The 16,177-nt window shown below is 40.1% G+C and overlaps 1 protein-coding gene across 1 annotated transcript in view; it reads left to right on the top strand.

The window, feature by feature from the left end:
• abca4a (ATP-binding cassette, sub-family A (ABC1), member 4a) overlaps window positions 1-16,177 on the top strand; it is a 34,119-nt gene that overhangs the window by 16,644 nt on the left and 1,298 nt on the right. Inside the window, exons 15-50 of the mRNA XM_044339720.1 lie at window positions 247-469; window positions 1,680-1,901; window positions 2,136-2,340; window positions 2,554-2,631; window positions 2,828-3,025; window positions 3,739-3,916; window positions 4,077-4,208; window positions 4,401-4,540; window positions 4,629-4,766; window positions 5,582-5,757; window positions 6,098-6,200; window positions 6,683-6,888; window positions 7,321-7,369; window positions 7,560-7,640; window positions 8,145-8,320; window positions 8,493-8,617; window positions 8,763-8,861; window positions 8,956-9,145; window positions 9,316-9,410; window positions 9,538-9,570; window positions 9,772-9,877; window positions 10,012-10,086; window positions 10,243-10,412; window positions 10,740-10,917; window positions 11,096-11,211; window positions 12,387-12,534; window positions 12,621-12,744; window positions 13,318-13,447; window positions 13,604-13,724; window positions 14,022-14,084; window positions 14,182-14,288; window positions 14,683-14,824; window positions 15,099-15,233; window positions 15,361-15,464; window positions 15,563-15,655; window positions 15,816-16,065. Of these exons, the coding sequence (XP_044195655.1) occupies window positions 247-469; window positions 1,680-1,901; window positions 2,136-2,340; window positions 2,554-2,631; window positions 2,828-3,025; window positions 3,739-3,916; window positions 4,077-4,208; window positions 4,401-4,540; window positions 4,629-4,766; window positions 5,582-5,757; window positions 6,098-6,200; window positions 6,683-6,888; window positions 7,321-7,369; window positions 7,560-7,640; window positions 8,145-8,320; window positions 8,493-8,617; window positions 8,763-8,861; window positions 8,956-9,145; window positions 9,316-9,410; window positions 9,538-9,570; window positions 9,772-9,877; window positions 10,012-10,086; window positions 10,243-10,412; window positions 10,740-10,917; window positions 11,096-11,211; window positions 12,387-12,534; window positions 12,621-12,744; window positions 13,318-13,447; window positions 13,604-13,724; window positions 14,022-14,084; window positions 14,182-14,288; window positions 14,683-14,824; window positions 15,099-15,233; window positions 15,361-15,464; window positions 15,563-15,655; window positions 15,816-16,065 (4,909 nt within the window). The remainder of the gene's footprint in view (window positions 1-246; window positions 470-1,679; window positions 1,902-2,135; window positions 2,341-2,553; window positions 2,632-2,827; window positions 3,026-3,738; window positions 3,917-4,076; window positions 4,209-4,400; window positions 4,541-4,628; window positions 4,767-5,581; window positions 5,758-6,097; window positions 6,201-6,682; window positions 6,889-7,320; window positions 7,370-7,559; window positions 7,641-8,144; window positions 8,321-8,492; window positions 8,618-8,762; window positions 8,862-8,955; window positions 9,146-9,315; window positions 9,411-9,537; window positions 9,571-9,771; window positions 9,878-10,011; window positions 10,087-10,242; window positions 10,413-10,739; window positions 10,918-11,095; window positions 11,212-12,386; window positions 12,535-12,620; window positions 12,745-13,317; window positions 13,448-13,603; window positions 13,725-14,021; window positions 14,085-14,181; window positions 14,289-14,682; window positions 14,825-15,098; window positions 15,234-15,360; window positions 15,465-15,562; window positions 15,656-15,815; window positions 16,066-16,177) is intronic.

Here is a 16,177-nt window from a genome sequence, read left to right as displayed (position 1 = left end):
GAAATTTGATTCTAACTGTACAAGAATTGCAGGGAGGATTTTAATTAGTCCCCATAAAATCTCTTGGGGATTTTATAATATTAGTTTTTATAAATTTAAATGATACTCAAGTAATTTCTGTCACATTTTACAGAGATGAAAGAATCCAAAACATTCACCACTTTCTGTATGGCAACTACACTAATTTACTTACTTCTAGTTTTTTATTTTATCTCATCTTATTTCTCCTCTCTCTTCTCTGACCAGCTTCATGCTGACATTGAACCGCTGTTTTCCCATCTTCATGGTACTGGCCTGGGTCTACTCTGTGTCCATGATTGTCAAAAGTATTGTTCTAGAGAAGGAACTCCGCCTCAAGGAGACCCTGAAGGCCATGGGGGTCACTAATGGCGTCATCTGGTCCACCTGGTTTATTGACAGCTTCCTCATGATGGGCACCAGCACCGCTCTCCTCACTGCCATCATCATGGTGTGGAAAAATTTACTGAAATGCGTCTCATTCATTTGTCATCTTATTTGTCTAATACATATTATGTTTAGGCAGGTGGAATTTTTTACTATTCATTGTCTTGCCACAATTCCACTTGTGGAGACAATCTGCCTAATGAGTCTTAATGATTAATTCAGTGTTTCTCTGATCATGTTAACTTCTCTGGATATAAATGTCAAGATATCACCAGTTTTACTGTGAAGCATTATCAGATCTTGTATCTTGAATAATGAATTAGTGTTAGGGGCCTCACTGACTGCATACTTACAAATCATTAATGAAATAACTGTGAATGTCATGACATCATGGGAATAATGTCAACTTCGCAGGAATGGGCTTGTCAATGATTAACACTTGTACCATGTAAAAGTCAGAGGTCCTTTTCATGTAGTCAGCCAGCAGCTCGGCTGACATATTACAGTGGGCTGTTGTGACCTCTAGTGGAAGGTTTGTGTAAAACAATGTTTTATACCAAGATGATCCAAATAATGTGAGAAAGTGTATCTGTATTTCATGTCACTAATTTTGTGTTTATTAGTTCTTATTTCCCTTAAAGTTGACTAAAAACTACTTTTACATTTTCTTTAAGATCACAACATTTCCAAAGACACCAAATAGACCGAATTTTAAGTCTGATTGAAATGCAAAATACACATTGTAAATTAGAGCTGCAACAATTAATCGATTAGTTGAGAACTATTAAATTAATAGTCATTTTGATCATGGATTTGTTTTGAGTCATTTTAAGAAAAAAAAAAATTCTGATTCCAGCCTTCTTATATGAATATTTTCTGGTTTCTTCAGTCTTTCAACATCTTTCACCATTTTTGGACATTTTGTGGACCAAACAACTAGTTGATTTATCAACTAGTTGATTAATCTATAAAAATAGATTAATCGATAATGAAAATTCGGGTACTACTGTAGATTGTTGCCATTTGATTGTAAAAATGTGGTGTCCTGGAACTGGATATTTTGTGAATTTTAGGATTATATATATATATAAGCTATCCAGATACATGATATACTGTCTTGTTTTATCATCAGTCTGGAATTTGAAAGGAAAAGCAACATTTAAGCGATTAACCAGTGTATCCATAGCAACTTGCTCCAAAGCAATCAAATCAGTTTTTTTGAACTGAACTTGTAAACATCTCCCTGCATGTTTCTCTCCATCTCTGGCCTGCAGGGAGGAAGGGTACTAAACTACAGCGACCCCCTCATCCTCTTCCTCTTTCTGCTCACCTTCACCACGGCCACCATCATGCAGTGCTTCCTTCTCAGTGTCTTCTTCAACCAGGCCAACCTGGCTGCAGCCTGCTGTGGCATCGTTTACTTCACCCTTTACCTCCCGCACATCTTCTGCTTCGCCTGGCAGGATCGCATCACTAAAGACATGAAGATCCTGGCGGTGGGTGTCTCATCTCAGCATCTCCTCCCTCCAACAAGAGGGACAAAAGACAATTCTAATGTTGGATTAAATCTCCCTATGGATAAGAATTCCTAAAATTAAGGATAAAAGTTTAGACACAACAAAGACACATAAAAAGTTCTAATAATAAAAAACAAAATTACAAATGTATTGAATTTTTAAAGAGAGTTAGAACCATTAGTAAACCTCTCATGCCTCCTCCTCCTCCTTCAGAGTTTGCTGTCCCAAGTGGCGTTTGGCTTTGGGACAGAGTACCTGTCGCGGTATGAAGAGCAGGGTCTGGGTCTGCAGTGGGACAACATCCAGACCAGTCCTCTGGAGGGGGATGAGTTCTCCTTCCTCACCTCCATCTGCATGATGGGCCTGGACACTGTGCTTTATGCTGTTCTGGCCTGGTACCTGGACAACGTCTTCCCTGGTCAGTGTGTTAGAGAGACACACACTTTAGCCATATAGAATGACCTGGTGGATACTGGCATTTACACTTTTACAGATCATGTATGTGTGTTAGATATAGAATGATAATTGATGAAAAATCCCAACTTGGCTATTTCCCATAAAAACAAATATCATTTTGACTTTTTTCCATATTTACTGCAGCTCAGGTGCTTTTCTTTCCTTTCCATTACAGGACAGTATGGAATTAGCCGACCATTTTATTTCCCCTTCCTGCCATGTTATTGGCTCAACACTGTGGCTCCAGCTTCAGGTAAGCTTATCATCATTTACATTACTGTAACAACATAGGGAGATATTTATCCTAAAAGAGGGTAAATTGTGTACAAAAACATATATGTGTGATTGCTGTTTTTAAAATAGCAATAGTGTGTGTGTTATCCAGTGACTTAACACACCAATAAAAGTCTGAGGTCTGTTATACAGTGGGTTCTTTTTTGTCTCCAAAGACAACAAGCTGGAGTTGGATAAAAAAGGCTTTGATAACCTGGCAAACAAGGAGCAGGGAGAGCAGCTGAAAAAAGATGAGGAGGAAAACCAAAACGAGGAGAAAAACCAGGAGAAACCCAAAATTCTGGAGGAGACGGCCTCATGCGAACACCAGGATCAGCGTGAGAAGCTGGGGCAGGAAAACCAGGAGAAAGATGGTATAATAGTTTGGTTTTTATTGTTTGATCCTGATGTCTTTCATCAGAATTTAAAGTTGTGTGGAGAACAGAAAAGTGCAATTTACAACTGGCACACTTTTACTTTGTAACTTACATCATCACACATTACAGTTACAGCTTCTGATATCTGAAGAACAACTGGACTTGTACTGAAGAAATATTTCTCCAAGCTAACAGTTGCTAACTCTCTCTCTCTCCTGCCGTCCCCTTAACTCTCATTTTGACTCTCTCCCAGTCCTATTCATTGTGTGGGAGCTCAATGCCCTTGTGTATGTTTGCACTTGCTGGCATATGTGAACACACACACTCTTACCTCCTCACTTCCATGCTTAGTTAATAAGTCATAGAAACTGTTTTCTTTACATTCCAATCCCCTGATCTCATTTATGTACCTTTCACACTTGTCGCTTTCTGAAAAGAGAGAGTGATATGAGATGTTGATATGTTAGTCACCTTTTTAATTGAAATTCGGTTCAACTTTTTGATAATCCTTCTGTTGCTTTGTTTACTTGCCAGACATTCTTTCCATGGTGGATTTTATTACACCATTGTTTCTGTGTTTCAAGGATGACTCATTATTGACCAGAATATTTCTATGTTATCTGAAGTACTATTGAATGTACAGAAGAAACAGTACAGAAGCAGTATTATACTAACATAGTATACTGTATGTGATTGTCTTGACTTTGCAGGGCAGTCATTCTTTGAGGCAGAGCCAGCTGACCTGGTGAAGGGTGTCTGTATCCAGGACCTGGTCAAGGTGTTTGGAGGTAGCTCCAGCCCGGCAGTGGATGGCCTCAGCCTCAGCTTCTATGAGAGCCAGATTACTGCCTTTCTGGGCCACAATGGCGCTGGGAAGACCACCACCATGTATGTAACCCAGATGCTGTACATGCAAGCATACTCACACACCCACATGATTGATGCCGAACATGTAAAAAAAAAAAAAGTCAAATTCTCTCCACTTGAATTGCACAGAGGAACAACATGTTTGACTCCTCTTATTTCTTTCTTTGTCTCTCTCCCTCAGGTCTATCTTGACTGGCATGTTCCCTCCCACCTCAGGCACAGCCACCATTTATGGCAAAGACATCCGCACTGACATGGACACCATCCGTCTGTCTCTGGGAATGTGCCCTCAACACAACATCCTTTTTCAGCAGTATGTAACTTTCCACACACATTGTCACAACATGTTTTATGAACAAAAATATGTTCTTTTTGAGCCTGTACACAGGATTTTACTCTATGCCACAATTGAGTATTCACCATGATGCTATAAGTGTAAAGCACGCCCATTTTCATAGGTCTAATTGGGTTACTGCCTTCCTCTCTTTCTCTTGTTCTCTCTCAGTATGAGTGTAGCGGAGCATATCCTCTTCTACTCCCTGCTGAAAGGCCGTCCAATAGCAGAGGCCGAGGAGGAGGTGGAGAACATGCTGCAGGATCTGGGTCTACCCCACAAGAGAGATGAACTGATCCAGAACCTCTCAGGTTAATGCTCACTATTATATAAACTACACACCTACACACACACATACTAATATGTGCATCATCAGTACTTTATGGTGTTCTTCTCCAGGGGGCATGCAGAGGAAGTTGTCCGTTGCATTGGCGTTTGTTGGTGGGGCTAAGGTGGTGATCCTGGATGAGCCCACCTCAGGGGTGGATCCCTACTCTAGACGCTCCATTTGGGACCTGCTGCTCAAATACCGTGCAGGTAACACTGACCTCTGCTGGCTAGAGGAGGGTACAAAAAGCCCATTAGCTCATTATGTACACAGATTCTTTCCCAATATCATCAGACAAATTACAGTCTTATATTTCTACATAATTGTTCTGCATCATAGCCAACATACACACTACTAATTGTAATCATCATGCAAAGAATGCAAAATGCTCCAACCAAGTTTTATTAATAGGTATCCTTTGATACTTGATAACTATTGTTTTATATTACTTGGGCCTTGTCCATCACACAATTAGAAGAGATCTTAGATTAACGTCATTATAAATAAAGTAGCAGTAATGTTTGTCTATTTTGTATGCTGAAGTTAGATGATGAACAGACCTGACAGATTTGTCAAGTCAGGCAACAAATAATTCAACTTGTGCTCTGCAGAAAACATTGCATCATTACTGCCACTATTGACAGCAAGCCTGACACAGTAGTTCTTCCAGTAAACCTGATACTCAGCAAACTGTGGAACATCCTGCACCAAAGCTGATGTGAATGCAGAAACAGACTGTCTGGTTTTCTTCAAATTTAAAGAACAACAATTATGTCAAATATTCTTGGGCTTCTCTATGCTAAACATGAACGAGAGAGTTTTTTTTATGCCCTATTCTTTCATAATACAGCAGTATTTAGGATCTTGACTGAGCAAAGAGAGAAAGTTTATCCTAAGTCATAATTATCAAACATTTTGAAGTGGATGCTGATCTATGTAAAAATCCTATCCCTTCATTAAAATTTTCTTCCCGTCTTTCTCTCTTCATCCCTTCTTCACTGTCTCTCTCTGTCCTCTGTTGCAGGGCGCACTGTGATTATGTCCACCCACCACATGGACGAGGCCGACCTGCTGAGTGACCGGGTGGCTATCATCTCTCAGGGCCGCCTCTACTGCTGCGGTTCCCCCATCTTCCTTAAGAATTGTTTTGGCGCTGGTTTCTACCTCACTCTTGTGCGACGAATGAAACATGACACTAAGGTGGGAACTTATTAAACCGGAGTTTGTGTGCATTCAGCTTTTAATATTTTGTTTAAAGGTTGATTTAATATACTAATTACTGTTTGGTAGAAAAACACTGTACTGTACTGCATAGTCTTTCACAGTAAACTCCTTCAAATCCACCAACAGCATCCAATTTTTAAATAAAAGACATTAAACATCAGACTTATATGATGGTTTCACCTTCACGAGTCCCCCTGTGACTTGGATGCAAATGAATCCCTGTGAGACTAAGGGTGAGCCAAAATGAATACAGGAGAGATAAATTATGTCATACTGTTAAAATAAATTATGGTTTCTGGTAACGTTTTTGCTGCAGGCCAGCTGTGACTGCACAGAAGATTGCTCCTGTAAATGTTCAAAGTGCTCAAAGTTTAAAGCGAGCCAGGAGGAGAGCCAGGCCCCAGACAGGCAGATGGATGGTAAGGTCACCATTAGTTCCATTGTAGAGATCAGTATGTTATCCCAAATACATTATCAGTCTCCTTAAACCTATTTTAGTTTATTCAGCTTCTAAATTAATGATACAATGGAACATAATCTATCTGTCATTTTGGTGAATAGTGCCTTTGTATGAGATTGTAGTCAGTGTACTTACTGTAGCTGCTATCAACACACCCTGTATTTACCGCACTCTATGACATACTGTACTGTAGGCCCTCGGTAGCACTGTAAAAGTCAAAAGGACATGGAGTTTTACCCAATAATATGCCGCAATTTAATGTTTTTCTTCTGTTTTCCCTTATTTCCTCCTGTGATTTTGCAATTTTCATACATTTCTACTTAACATGCCACCTATCAGTTGTCAGATATTCTTTTTTCTTGGCTGTATCTTTCAGTGACAAGACATAAATTAAATGGAAATTGGATAAGGCAAAATAAGCCTATATTGCTCCATCTCCAGGTAACATAGAAAGAATCGCAGCCCTGGTTCATCATCACGTGCCGCAGGCTCGTCTGATTGAGGCCATTGGCCAAGAGCTGACCTACCTGCTGCCCAATCGTAACTTCCAGCCCAGGGCCTACGCTAGTCTCTTCAGGGAGCTGGAGGAAACCCTTGTAGACATCGGCCTCAGCAGCTTCGGTGTGTCCGATACATCGCTGGAAGAGGTGGGTGGAAGTGATAGCTAAACAGGAGTAATCATAGGACTGCTAGTATTTGCTGTCTTTGGTGTAACAGGAACATACAATTAATAAATACACATGGTTGTGATTTATTAGGAAAATCTAAAAAGTAATTCACGTTTGTAAATTTACATTGTGGCCCCTGATCTTGACAAAATGAGACAATAGATCAAACTGACATATACTGCCCTCTGAATAGGGGAGATTCTTAGTTATTGAAGTGCAAATGATATTTTCATTTTTGTTGCAAAGCAGTAACTTGATAGCAAGTAAAAAAGAGAAACAAGCAGCAGAGTTTCATTGAGGCAATCTGTCATACACTCACTCGCTGACTTTCACCTTCACAGTGATTAGGTTTCGTTTCATAAAGCTGTTCCCTTGCTCTGTTCACAAAGAGTATCTTGTGTTTTCTTGCAGATTTTCCTAAAAGTCACCGCTGATGGCACCAACAGGAAATGTATTCAAGGTAAAAAAAAAAAAAGAAAAAGAAAAAGAAAAAGAAGAACAGCACAAAGTTTTGGTAGCGTTTTTTTTCTCTTCTTATTGATTTGTGATGTGTCTCAATGTGTAGTTGTGTCTCTTGTAGCCCTCTTCTATCCATCTCCCCCTCATCATGTGAGCTGTATCCTTTGTGTCCCATTGTCTACCTCTCTCAGACAAGAAATCATTGCGGCAGATTTCTCGAGCTAGTCTCTGTGGATTGAACAGAGTGGCGATTGATGTGGAACCACCCGAAGGTGATAGTGGCTTTCAGGTTACAGCTCTGGTCATTTGCTGCTGTTGTGGGGAAAAAACATATCAATGTCTGTAATTAAAGAAGGTTGAATTACAGTTGCATTAGCTTTTTAAGACTAAACCTATTCAACTTTCCTTTATTTAATTATTTAAAAAAGACATAAAGGTCAACCGAGAAAGTCTTGAAAAGTGATTTTTCCTGACAACAGCATTATGCAGAGGGCTTCAGCTTGGGCATTTTGACTAGTGAGCAGCTTGAATATATATTTTGATCTGGCGCTATCATCAGCACACTAGTAAGATGCAAAAAAGGCTGCATCATATGCCTAAAGGCTTGTAGAGCAATGCTGATAAACATTTTTTTCAAGGGTTTTTTTTTTTTTTTTGTGACTGAATGTCCACAGGAGACTAAACATGCACTGCTTGCTGGCTGGCCTCTTACATATAGCACTGACATTACATGTGCAAGTCAAACTGTGCAACTTGACATGAGCTCTGTATTCCAGAGACAGATGGGGACATGCAAAACAATGGCCAGGCCCCCTGTGACGGCCCAGAAGGCAGTGCAGGCAGAGGATCCTACCAGGTCAGAGGCCTGTGTCTGACCCTCAAACAGTTCTTAGCTCTGCTGATCAAGAGGCTGCATCACGCCACACGCTCCTGCAAAGACTTCTTCGCCCAGGTAAGATCTTAAACTAGGCTACTTACAGTAAATCGGCGGAAATCGTTGTCTCAGTCATATTGTTATATTCAGTTTGGCTATCTGAACTACAGTTGATGACTCTGATGATCCTCATTGGAGTATTGCATATTTTGTGTGGTTTTTAAATCAAAGTTGTCTCTGTCTCTGCTAGATTGTGTTACCAGCCAGTTTTATTTTCCTGGTGCTGACATTCACTCTGATTGTTCCACCTTTTGGAGAGTATCCAAGTCTGACCCTCAGTCCCTGGATGTACGGGAGACAGTACACATTCTTCAGGTGCGCATAAGATCACCTAGCTCCATTTAACAGTCACAAGACTTTTTAAATTGGATTTCTAAATGTCTCCAAATAAAATATGTATAAATTGGACTGAAGTTCCTAATGTTGGTGATTGCATTTTTCATTATTTTGCCCATGGCAGTAATGAGCGTCCTATGGATGCTCAGATGAGATACTTCGGTGAGGTGTTGCTCGACAAGCCTGGCTTTGGGACTCGCTGCATGGTAGATGAACCACTGGAGTGAGTAGCCTTCACAGTTTGCTGCTGTTTTTTTACAGACTTATAACTGATACAGATGCATTTGACTACATGGATGAATTTCTCCCACTGGTAGAGATTTCCCGTGTAACAACATCACAACAGAGTGGGAGATGCCACTGGTTAATCCTGCCCTAATAGATATGCTGGGTGGCCCAGAGTGGAACCCCCTAAGACCGTCTCCAGACTGTCAGTGCAGCACAGCCAGGAAGCTCACCATGCTGCCTGTGTGCCCCGAGGGAGCCGGAGGCCTGCCACCTCCACAGGTGGGTGGTTGGGACAGTATGTACACACAGAAATACATAATCTTCCCTCTCAAGTACACTACTGATTCTGAATCACTTCTACTTATTGAACTGAGAAGCGCATACATTTATATGTCCAGCATCTCAGTGTCTGAGTGTCTTAAATAAAATGTATGTTATTTGTGCATCAGAGGATCCAGTCAACAGGAGATGTCCTCATGGATCTAACAGGCAGGAACATCTCTGACTACCTGGTGAAAACCTACCCCAGCCTCATCAGAACCAGGTATTTGATTCTTTGTACTAATTGAAAACTATACCACAATGTTGAAAAGACAACAAAACTCATTAAAATTGAAATGTATTCTAATATGAGAAAGAATTCAATAGCTCTTTGTGTGATCTCTTTTCAGCCTGAAGAGCAAATATTGGGTAAATGAACAAAGGTAACTTCAAATTTGTCAGACTACATTTGGATTAAAATGTGACTGTTTTACATGCATTTCTTATTACATATATGGATGTGTGTGTATTACTGCAGTTCTCCCTCCAGTGGTTGTAATCGTGTAGTGTACTTTTGGTCTACAGTAGCAGGAGTTATAGTAAAGCTTTGCAGATGTCAGCAGGGTTTTCTCTGTGGTGTCCAGGTATGGAGGTATATCAGTGGGAGGACAGCTTCCTGTTTTAGAGCTGCAGCCAAAGACCATCCAGGATGTAGCAGCTCAGCTGGGACGACTGCTCAATGTTACTGGGGTATGGCTTTAAAACTCAACATGCTGTGTTTGCTTATGTGTGTGTCTACTGTTATCTGTTTGTGTATATACTGTATGTGTCTATGGCTCTTTGCTGATTTCTTTTGTAAAGGCCCTTTGAATTTTTGATTGCAGGGCAAATACTCCAAACAAACACTGAAGGACATAGGAACATTCCTCAGATACATGGAGACACAAAACAATGTCAAGGTAAGTACAAGAAAACCTCACCAACCAGATGAAACTGTTTTTAAAAAGAGGTGTTTATTTTTTTAAGTAAATGCTTAGTTAATATAAGACACTTCTATGCTATTAACATTATAAATCTGCTGCAGTCAAAGTATAACATTCACTGTCTTTGCACAGGTGTGGTACAACAATAAGGGCTGGCATGCCATGGTATCTTTCATGAACGTGGCCAACAATGCCATCCTCCGTGCAAACCTGCCCAAAGGAGCTAACCTGGACGAGTATGGAATCACTGCCATCAACCACCCTCTGAACCTTACCAAAGAGCAGCTATCTGAGATCACTGTGTGAGTAAACAATGGCTAGACAGCCAGATACTACTTTTCCAATTATACTTCAAGGTCTGGAACTTAACTTGTGTTTCTGTAGAAAAGTAAAGTGGAGTTCATAAGAGGCAGAACTGGAGTGTCATGCTTCTTACACTTACGTTTGATTTGAACTTTAAAGGAAAGAAAATCTCCCTTTAGATCCCCCTATACTGGTAGAAAGCATCAATTTGCGATGCCACATGCGTTTGTACAAGATTAAGGACTAACACCAAAATATTATTTTTAGATATCTTAACATTTACTCCTGATTTTTATCTGAAGTTTTTCCTCTCATTCCCCCCCCAGCCTGACTACCTCAGTGGATGCAGTGGTGGCCATCTGTGTCATCTTCGCCATGTCCTTTGTCCCAGCCAGCTTTGTCCTCTATCTCATCCAGGAGAGGGTCACCCAGGCCAAACACCTGCAGTTCGTCAGTGGTGTCAGTCCCCTGGTCTACTGGATGGCCAATTTTCTCTGGGACATGGTACAGTAATCCCCTCTGTGACTGTATAAATGCCTGGGAAATGTCAATGATAATGTTCGTATGATGTTCATAAGAACAACCAGGATAAAGAAAGCCTATGTGAATTGTTTATTCTCTTTTTGATTATGAAATAGCTTTGTAGACACTGGTATCTGGAGTGACTGTGTTCTTTCTTCAGGTGAATTACTCCATCAGTGCTGCGATGGTGGTGAGAATTTTCATCTTTTTTGATAAGAAGTGCTACACCTCACCGACCAACCTCCAACCACTTATTGCCCTACTTATGCTTTACGGGTAGGTCTTTGTTTTTCAAAGTTTTACACTGCATTTTGTCAGGTCCATTTTTAACAACATTACAAAATGTGGGGAAAACAAGACATTTAGAATCACCATAGCACTGCTACAGCTGGACTGTTGTAAAGTGGTTATTATCACTTCTGAAATGATGAAGCCACTAGCAGATAATTTGTGCCATTATTCAGTATTTTCACATTTATGTCCACCAGCAAACTTTTTACCTTCATTAGATGTCAGCCTATAAGCTTCACCATTTTCCTCTGCTAGAAGCTTATTAACTTCATAGCATTTAGTTTGCTGGGTCAGCATTTTTGTGAAATATCGACTAAGACCAAGAACAAATCTTCCTCATTACCGCTCTGTCAAAAAGGGAATGTAAAGCCTAATTTGGGAATTGATTCCACACCAACTTGCTGATTTTTAAAAACAGGGCACTGCTGGATAAATGGGTCTTGAAATACTACTAAGTTCGACTACTGTCTAACAGGACACATGAGTACAGATGCCTCACTTAGCAGATATTTTTCATCATTCACTCTAAATGTGAGCTAGTGTCATCACCAGATTGTTGTTACAGTCCTGTGGGTTAAGTTTACTGCACAGCTCACACTAGCTGATGACACACCCAGCCAAGTCCCCGAGTATCAGAAATGTCAATATATTCTACACAATATCTCGTTTCAAAGGTCACATTCAAACTGACAAACTTCTGTTCGCATATCACATTATTTGCACCCTGTATTTTTGCCATAATGGTATGTACTCTTTTGCCTCATACATTTATAACCCCTCATAATGCTGGGGTCCATGCTTTTCAATCTTTAATTGATTTAATTCAATTTAATTGATTTAATTCTATCTTGAAAATTGTTTAATACACAAATGTAAAATGCAGTGTAGAAACAAGTTGGTGCTTCCAATCTTCTTGGCAATCATAATTTTTGTTTGTGGTATTTTGTGTCCAAATTAAGGTGGAAATGACTTATTGATGATGACATTTATTATCTTTGATAATCTAAAATGTGTAATCTACAATCATACAAAATACAGGGACTGCATATCTAATCCTAAATTACATCCACCTCTGCAAAGTCTGTGCCCAGCATTAGATTCTGACATTCATTGTGCTCAACTGATGCATTTCTTGATCTCTCTCTCTCTTTCTCTCTCAGCTGGTCTGTTACCCCCATGATGTACCCCATGTCATATTTATTCAGCATCCCCAGCACAGCCTACGTGTCTTTGTCATGTATCAACCTCTTCATTGGCATCAACAGCAGCGCCATCACCTTCATCCTGGACCTTTTTGAGGGCACCACAGTAAGACCAATTAGCTTGATTCTGTAAATGCATCTTCCATGCATCCTCCATCTCACCCTACTGTCATTTGTTTGATTTCTGTCTAGGCTCTATACAGGTTTAACCAGCTGTTGAAGACTGTTCTGCTCATCTTCCCCCATTACTGCCTGGGCCGAGGCCTGATAGACATGGCCATGAACCAGGCCGTGACTGATATCTATGCTCGCTTTGGTAATCACAAAACACACGCATAGTCATACACCTTGCAGTCCAGCAAACAAATACTTGTAGCAACAAATTTCTCCAAATGTCAACCACTATCTCAACACCCTGAACGAATGTTGGGTCATTGCGTGCGTTAGAAACGTGATACCTTACACTTGCCATTAAGGCCCGAAGTTGCCCTGAAGTAACACAACCTTCTAACCACATGTGCACCAAATGCTCTACAACAAATTCTCCAGTAGTGATGTGCAAGAATTTATTAGAGAGGTAGAAATAGAATAATAAATAGAAATATGAAATATTACTTAATTATAATCACTAGAGTTATTTTGTCATGTTTTCTTTTCTTTTTTTTTTTTTTACATCTATTTATCTTTTCTGTGTTTTCAAATTACCTCAACTCACTGACCAGGATACTATGTCTTCCATATGAAATAGGCTGTAGGAACTCTGCTCAGAAATGAAGGAATAAACGAAGAAAAAAACAAACAAACAAAAAATATCATTATTTGCTTGCAGTTTTAAGACTTTCTAATGGCGCATATAAAACAGTGTCACTGACTCATTGTTATTCCTCAGGTGAGGACTACAGCCCAGACCCCTATCACTGGAACTTTATTGGGAAGAACCTATTCTGCATGGCTGTTGAGGGATTTGTCTATTTCATCCTTAACATTCTCCTCCAGTATCGCTTCTTCCTGGATCACTGGTAAGCATACTAGAGCTTGAATTAGAATGCCAGATTTGTTCCAGTAAGGATTTGTTCAAGAAAAGGCGACGTGTCTGATAATATGATCTGACTCTTGCATAGATTGATTCAAAGTTGATTTGCTGTCTAGCTCATTGCCTGGTATTCCATTGGCAGGATATCAGATTGCCCAAAGCCTCCTATTTTAGACGAGGATATGGATGTAGCCGAGGAAAGAGAGCGAATCTGCAAAAGTGGAAAAACAAATGACATTTTATGTATACGAGACCTGTCCAAGGTGAGATGTTTATCTTTTCAAAACATCATCAAGTATGGACAATGGAAAAAATGCTGAAATTAATGTTTAAAAACAAAATTCAAAATCTGAATATCATACTCCATCTGTCATAGTGCAGCTCATAATGTACTTTTACTTTTATTTGTAATAATAATTAAAATGCTGATTGGTATTTGACAGATTTGATACTTTGTTTCCATGTCTTCATAGTTGCACCTCTCTCTGTCTCTCTCATTATTTCCTTTATACCGGTATTCCATCTTTCTACTTGATTTGTTCTCATCTTTTCTTTGCCAGACGTACACAGGAACGATGATCCCTGCTGTGAACCGAATCTGCATTGGAGTATCACCTGGAGAGGTTCGTATGGTTAAACGTATATGATTTACACCACAAAAGGAAACATGCGGATCACTTTATAGCTTATGTACCTTATTTTTCTCTTGATCCTCGGCAGTGCTTTGGTCTCCTGGGTGTAAATGGAGCAGGGAAAACCACCACATTTAAGATGTTGACTGGGGACATTGATGTCACCTCAGGAGAAGCCTCAGTTACTGGTCACAGGTTTGTAATATAAAGTCATACAAAGAGGAAGTAACCAGTATGAAACTTGAAGGTCTGAAGAATCTGAATTCTTCATTTACACACGAAGCATCAAGTGTTTTCCCTTAAATCTTATTATAGGTGAAAAAGAATCTCTGGTATTAGGATCTCTGTGATTTAAACTACAGATATACTAACAGTCTCTATGGGACACAGGATCACAATGGAAATTGCTTTCTCAATCCATGTTATCATTTTCTTGCCAACAGAGAGTAATCTGAATTAGTTCTTTAATAAATACTTGATGAACAAACTGTATTGAATAATTATCTTACTGAGAATCAACTATTTGAGACCATATCAGAAGGAACTCTTCCTCATGGTTCGGTTTGTTTCAACTTTGTTCTCCTCACAGCATTTTGACCAACATCCTGGACGTCCACCAGAACATGGGATACTGCCCACAGTTTGACGCCATAGATGAGCTGCTGACAGGCAGAGAACACCTACACCTCTACGCCCGCCTCCGCGGAGTCCCAGAGGCTGAGATCAGCAGGGTGAGATGGAGCTTTTGCCATGCCAGGAAACAGATACAGTGATCAAAAACCGGATCTGGCAATAGCATGCAGTACTGTAAAATAATAAAAATGATACATGTGAGAGATATAAACTTTGACCTATTTAATGCCTCTGGTCAAAGAATTAAACAAGTGTACATACCTTTATGATCTACAAATCTGCCAATGTTTGTTCCTATATCAAGTATGCAGCTTCATTTTACTAAAGTTTGACTGAATTCTAACACACGGCACTTATCCTCTTCTCGCACAGGTTGCAGAGTGGGCCATCCAGAAGCTGGGTCTGTCAGAGTATGCAGGACAAAGTGCTGGGACCTACAGTGGAGGTAACAAGAGGAAACTCTCCACAGCCATCGCCATGATAGGCTGCCCTGCTCTGGTGCTGCTGGTGAGGCTAACATTATTAACAGTACTGGGTTTGGATTAGAGGTTTAGGATGAGGATCGCAGTTGAATAAGCATGGTTAGTTGAAATACGAGATGCTAGATGTGTCTGTGTTTGTTGTTACTCTACAGGATGAACCTACTACAGGCATGGACCCTCTCTCCAGACGCTTCCTCTGGAACTCCATCATGAGTGTTATTCAGGACAAGCGAGCTGTTGTCCTCACCTCACACAGGTAAGCTATCAGGTGTGTGTGTGTGTGTTTATGTGTGCATTCATGCATATTTATAAGCACAGGATTTAATTTAGACGATTGTGTGTCTCTTTTCACAGTATGGAGGAATGTGAGGCTCTGTGTACCCGCTTAGCCATTATGGTTAACGGATCCTTCAAGTGTTTGGGAACCATTCAGCATCTCAAATACAAGTTGGTCATTTTGCTTTATCAAGTATTGCTGATCAAATTACAAAATGTTGTCTTTTACACCAAAAATCCTTGCAACAAAGAATTAAAAATCCATTTAGCGTTCTATGGATTTGCTAATCTTTGATTTTACTTTATCTACCTTACTTTGGTGTGAATGTAGATTTGGTGATGGCTACGTGGTGACCATGAAGATCAGGGCAGCTAAGCCTGGTTGTGCCCCAGACCTGAACCTTGCCGAAGCTTTCATGGAGAGCACCTTCCCTGGCTGCATTCAGAGGGAGAAACACTACAACACCTTACAGTACAAGATCTCCTCCTCCTCCCTGGCTAGGATCTTTCAAATGGTCCTAGCTAACAAAGACAAGCTCAACATAGAGGACTACTCTGTTTCACAGACCACTCTTGACCAGGTAAATGAGCATAGAAAAACAGCATAATGGATTATACAGTGGGGAATATTGAGTGCACGTTTCCTTTCAGATTTTAACTTGGCTCAGTCAAATTAGTCTACATGTGAATAAT

This window comes from Thunnus albacares, chromosome 21 (genome assembly GCF_914725855.1).
Source record: "Thunnus albacares chromosome 21, fThuAlb1.1, whole genome shotgun sequence".
Classification (NCBI taxonomy): domain Eukaryota; kingdom Metazoa; phylum Chordata; class Actinopteri; order Scombriformes; family Scombridae; genus Thunnus; species Thunnus albacares.
This window is presented reverse-complemented; position numbering and strand designations above follow the sequence as displayed.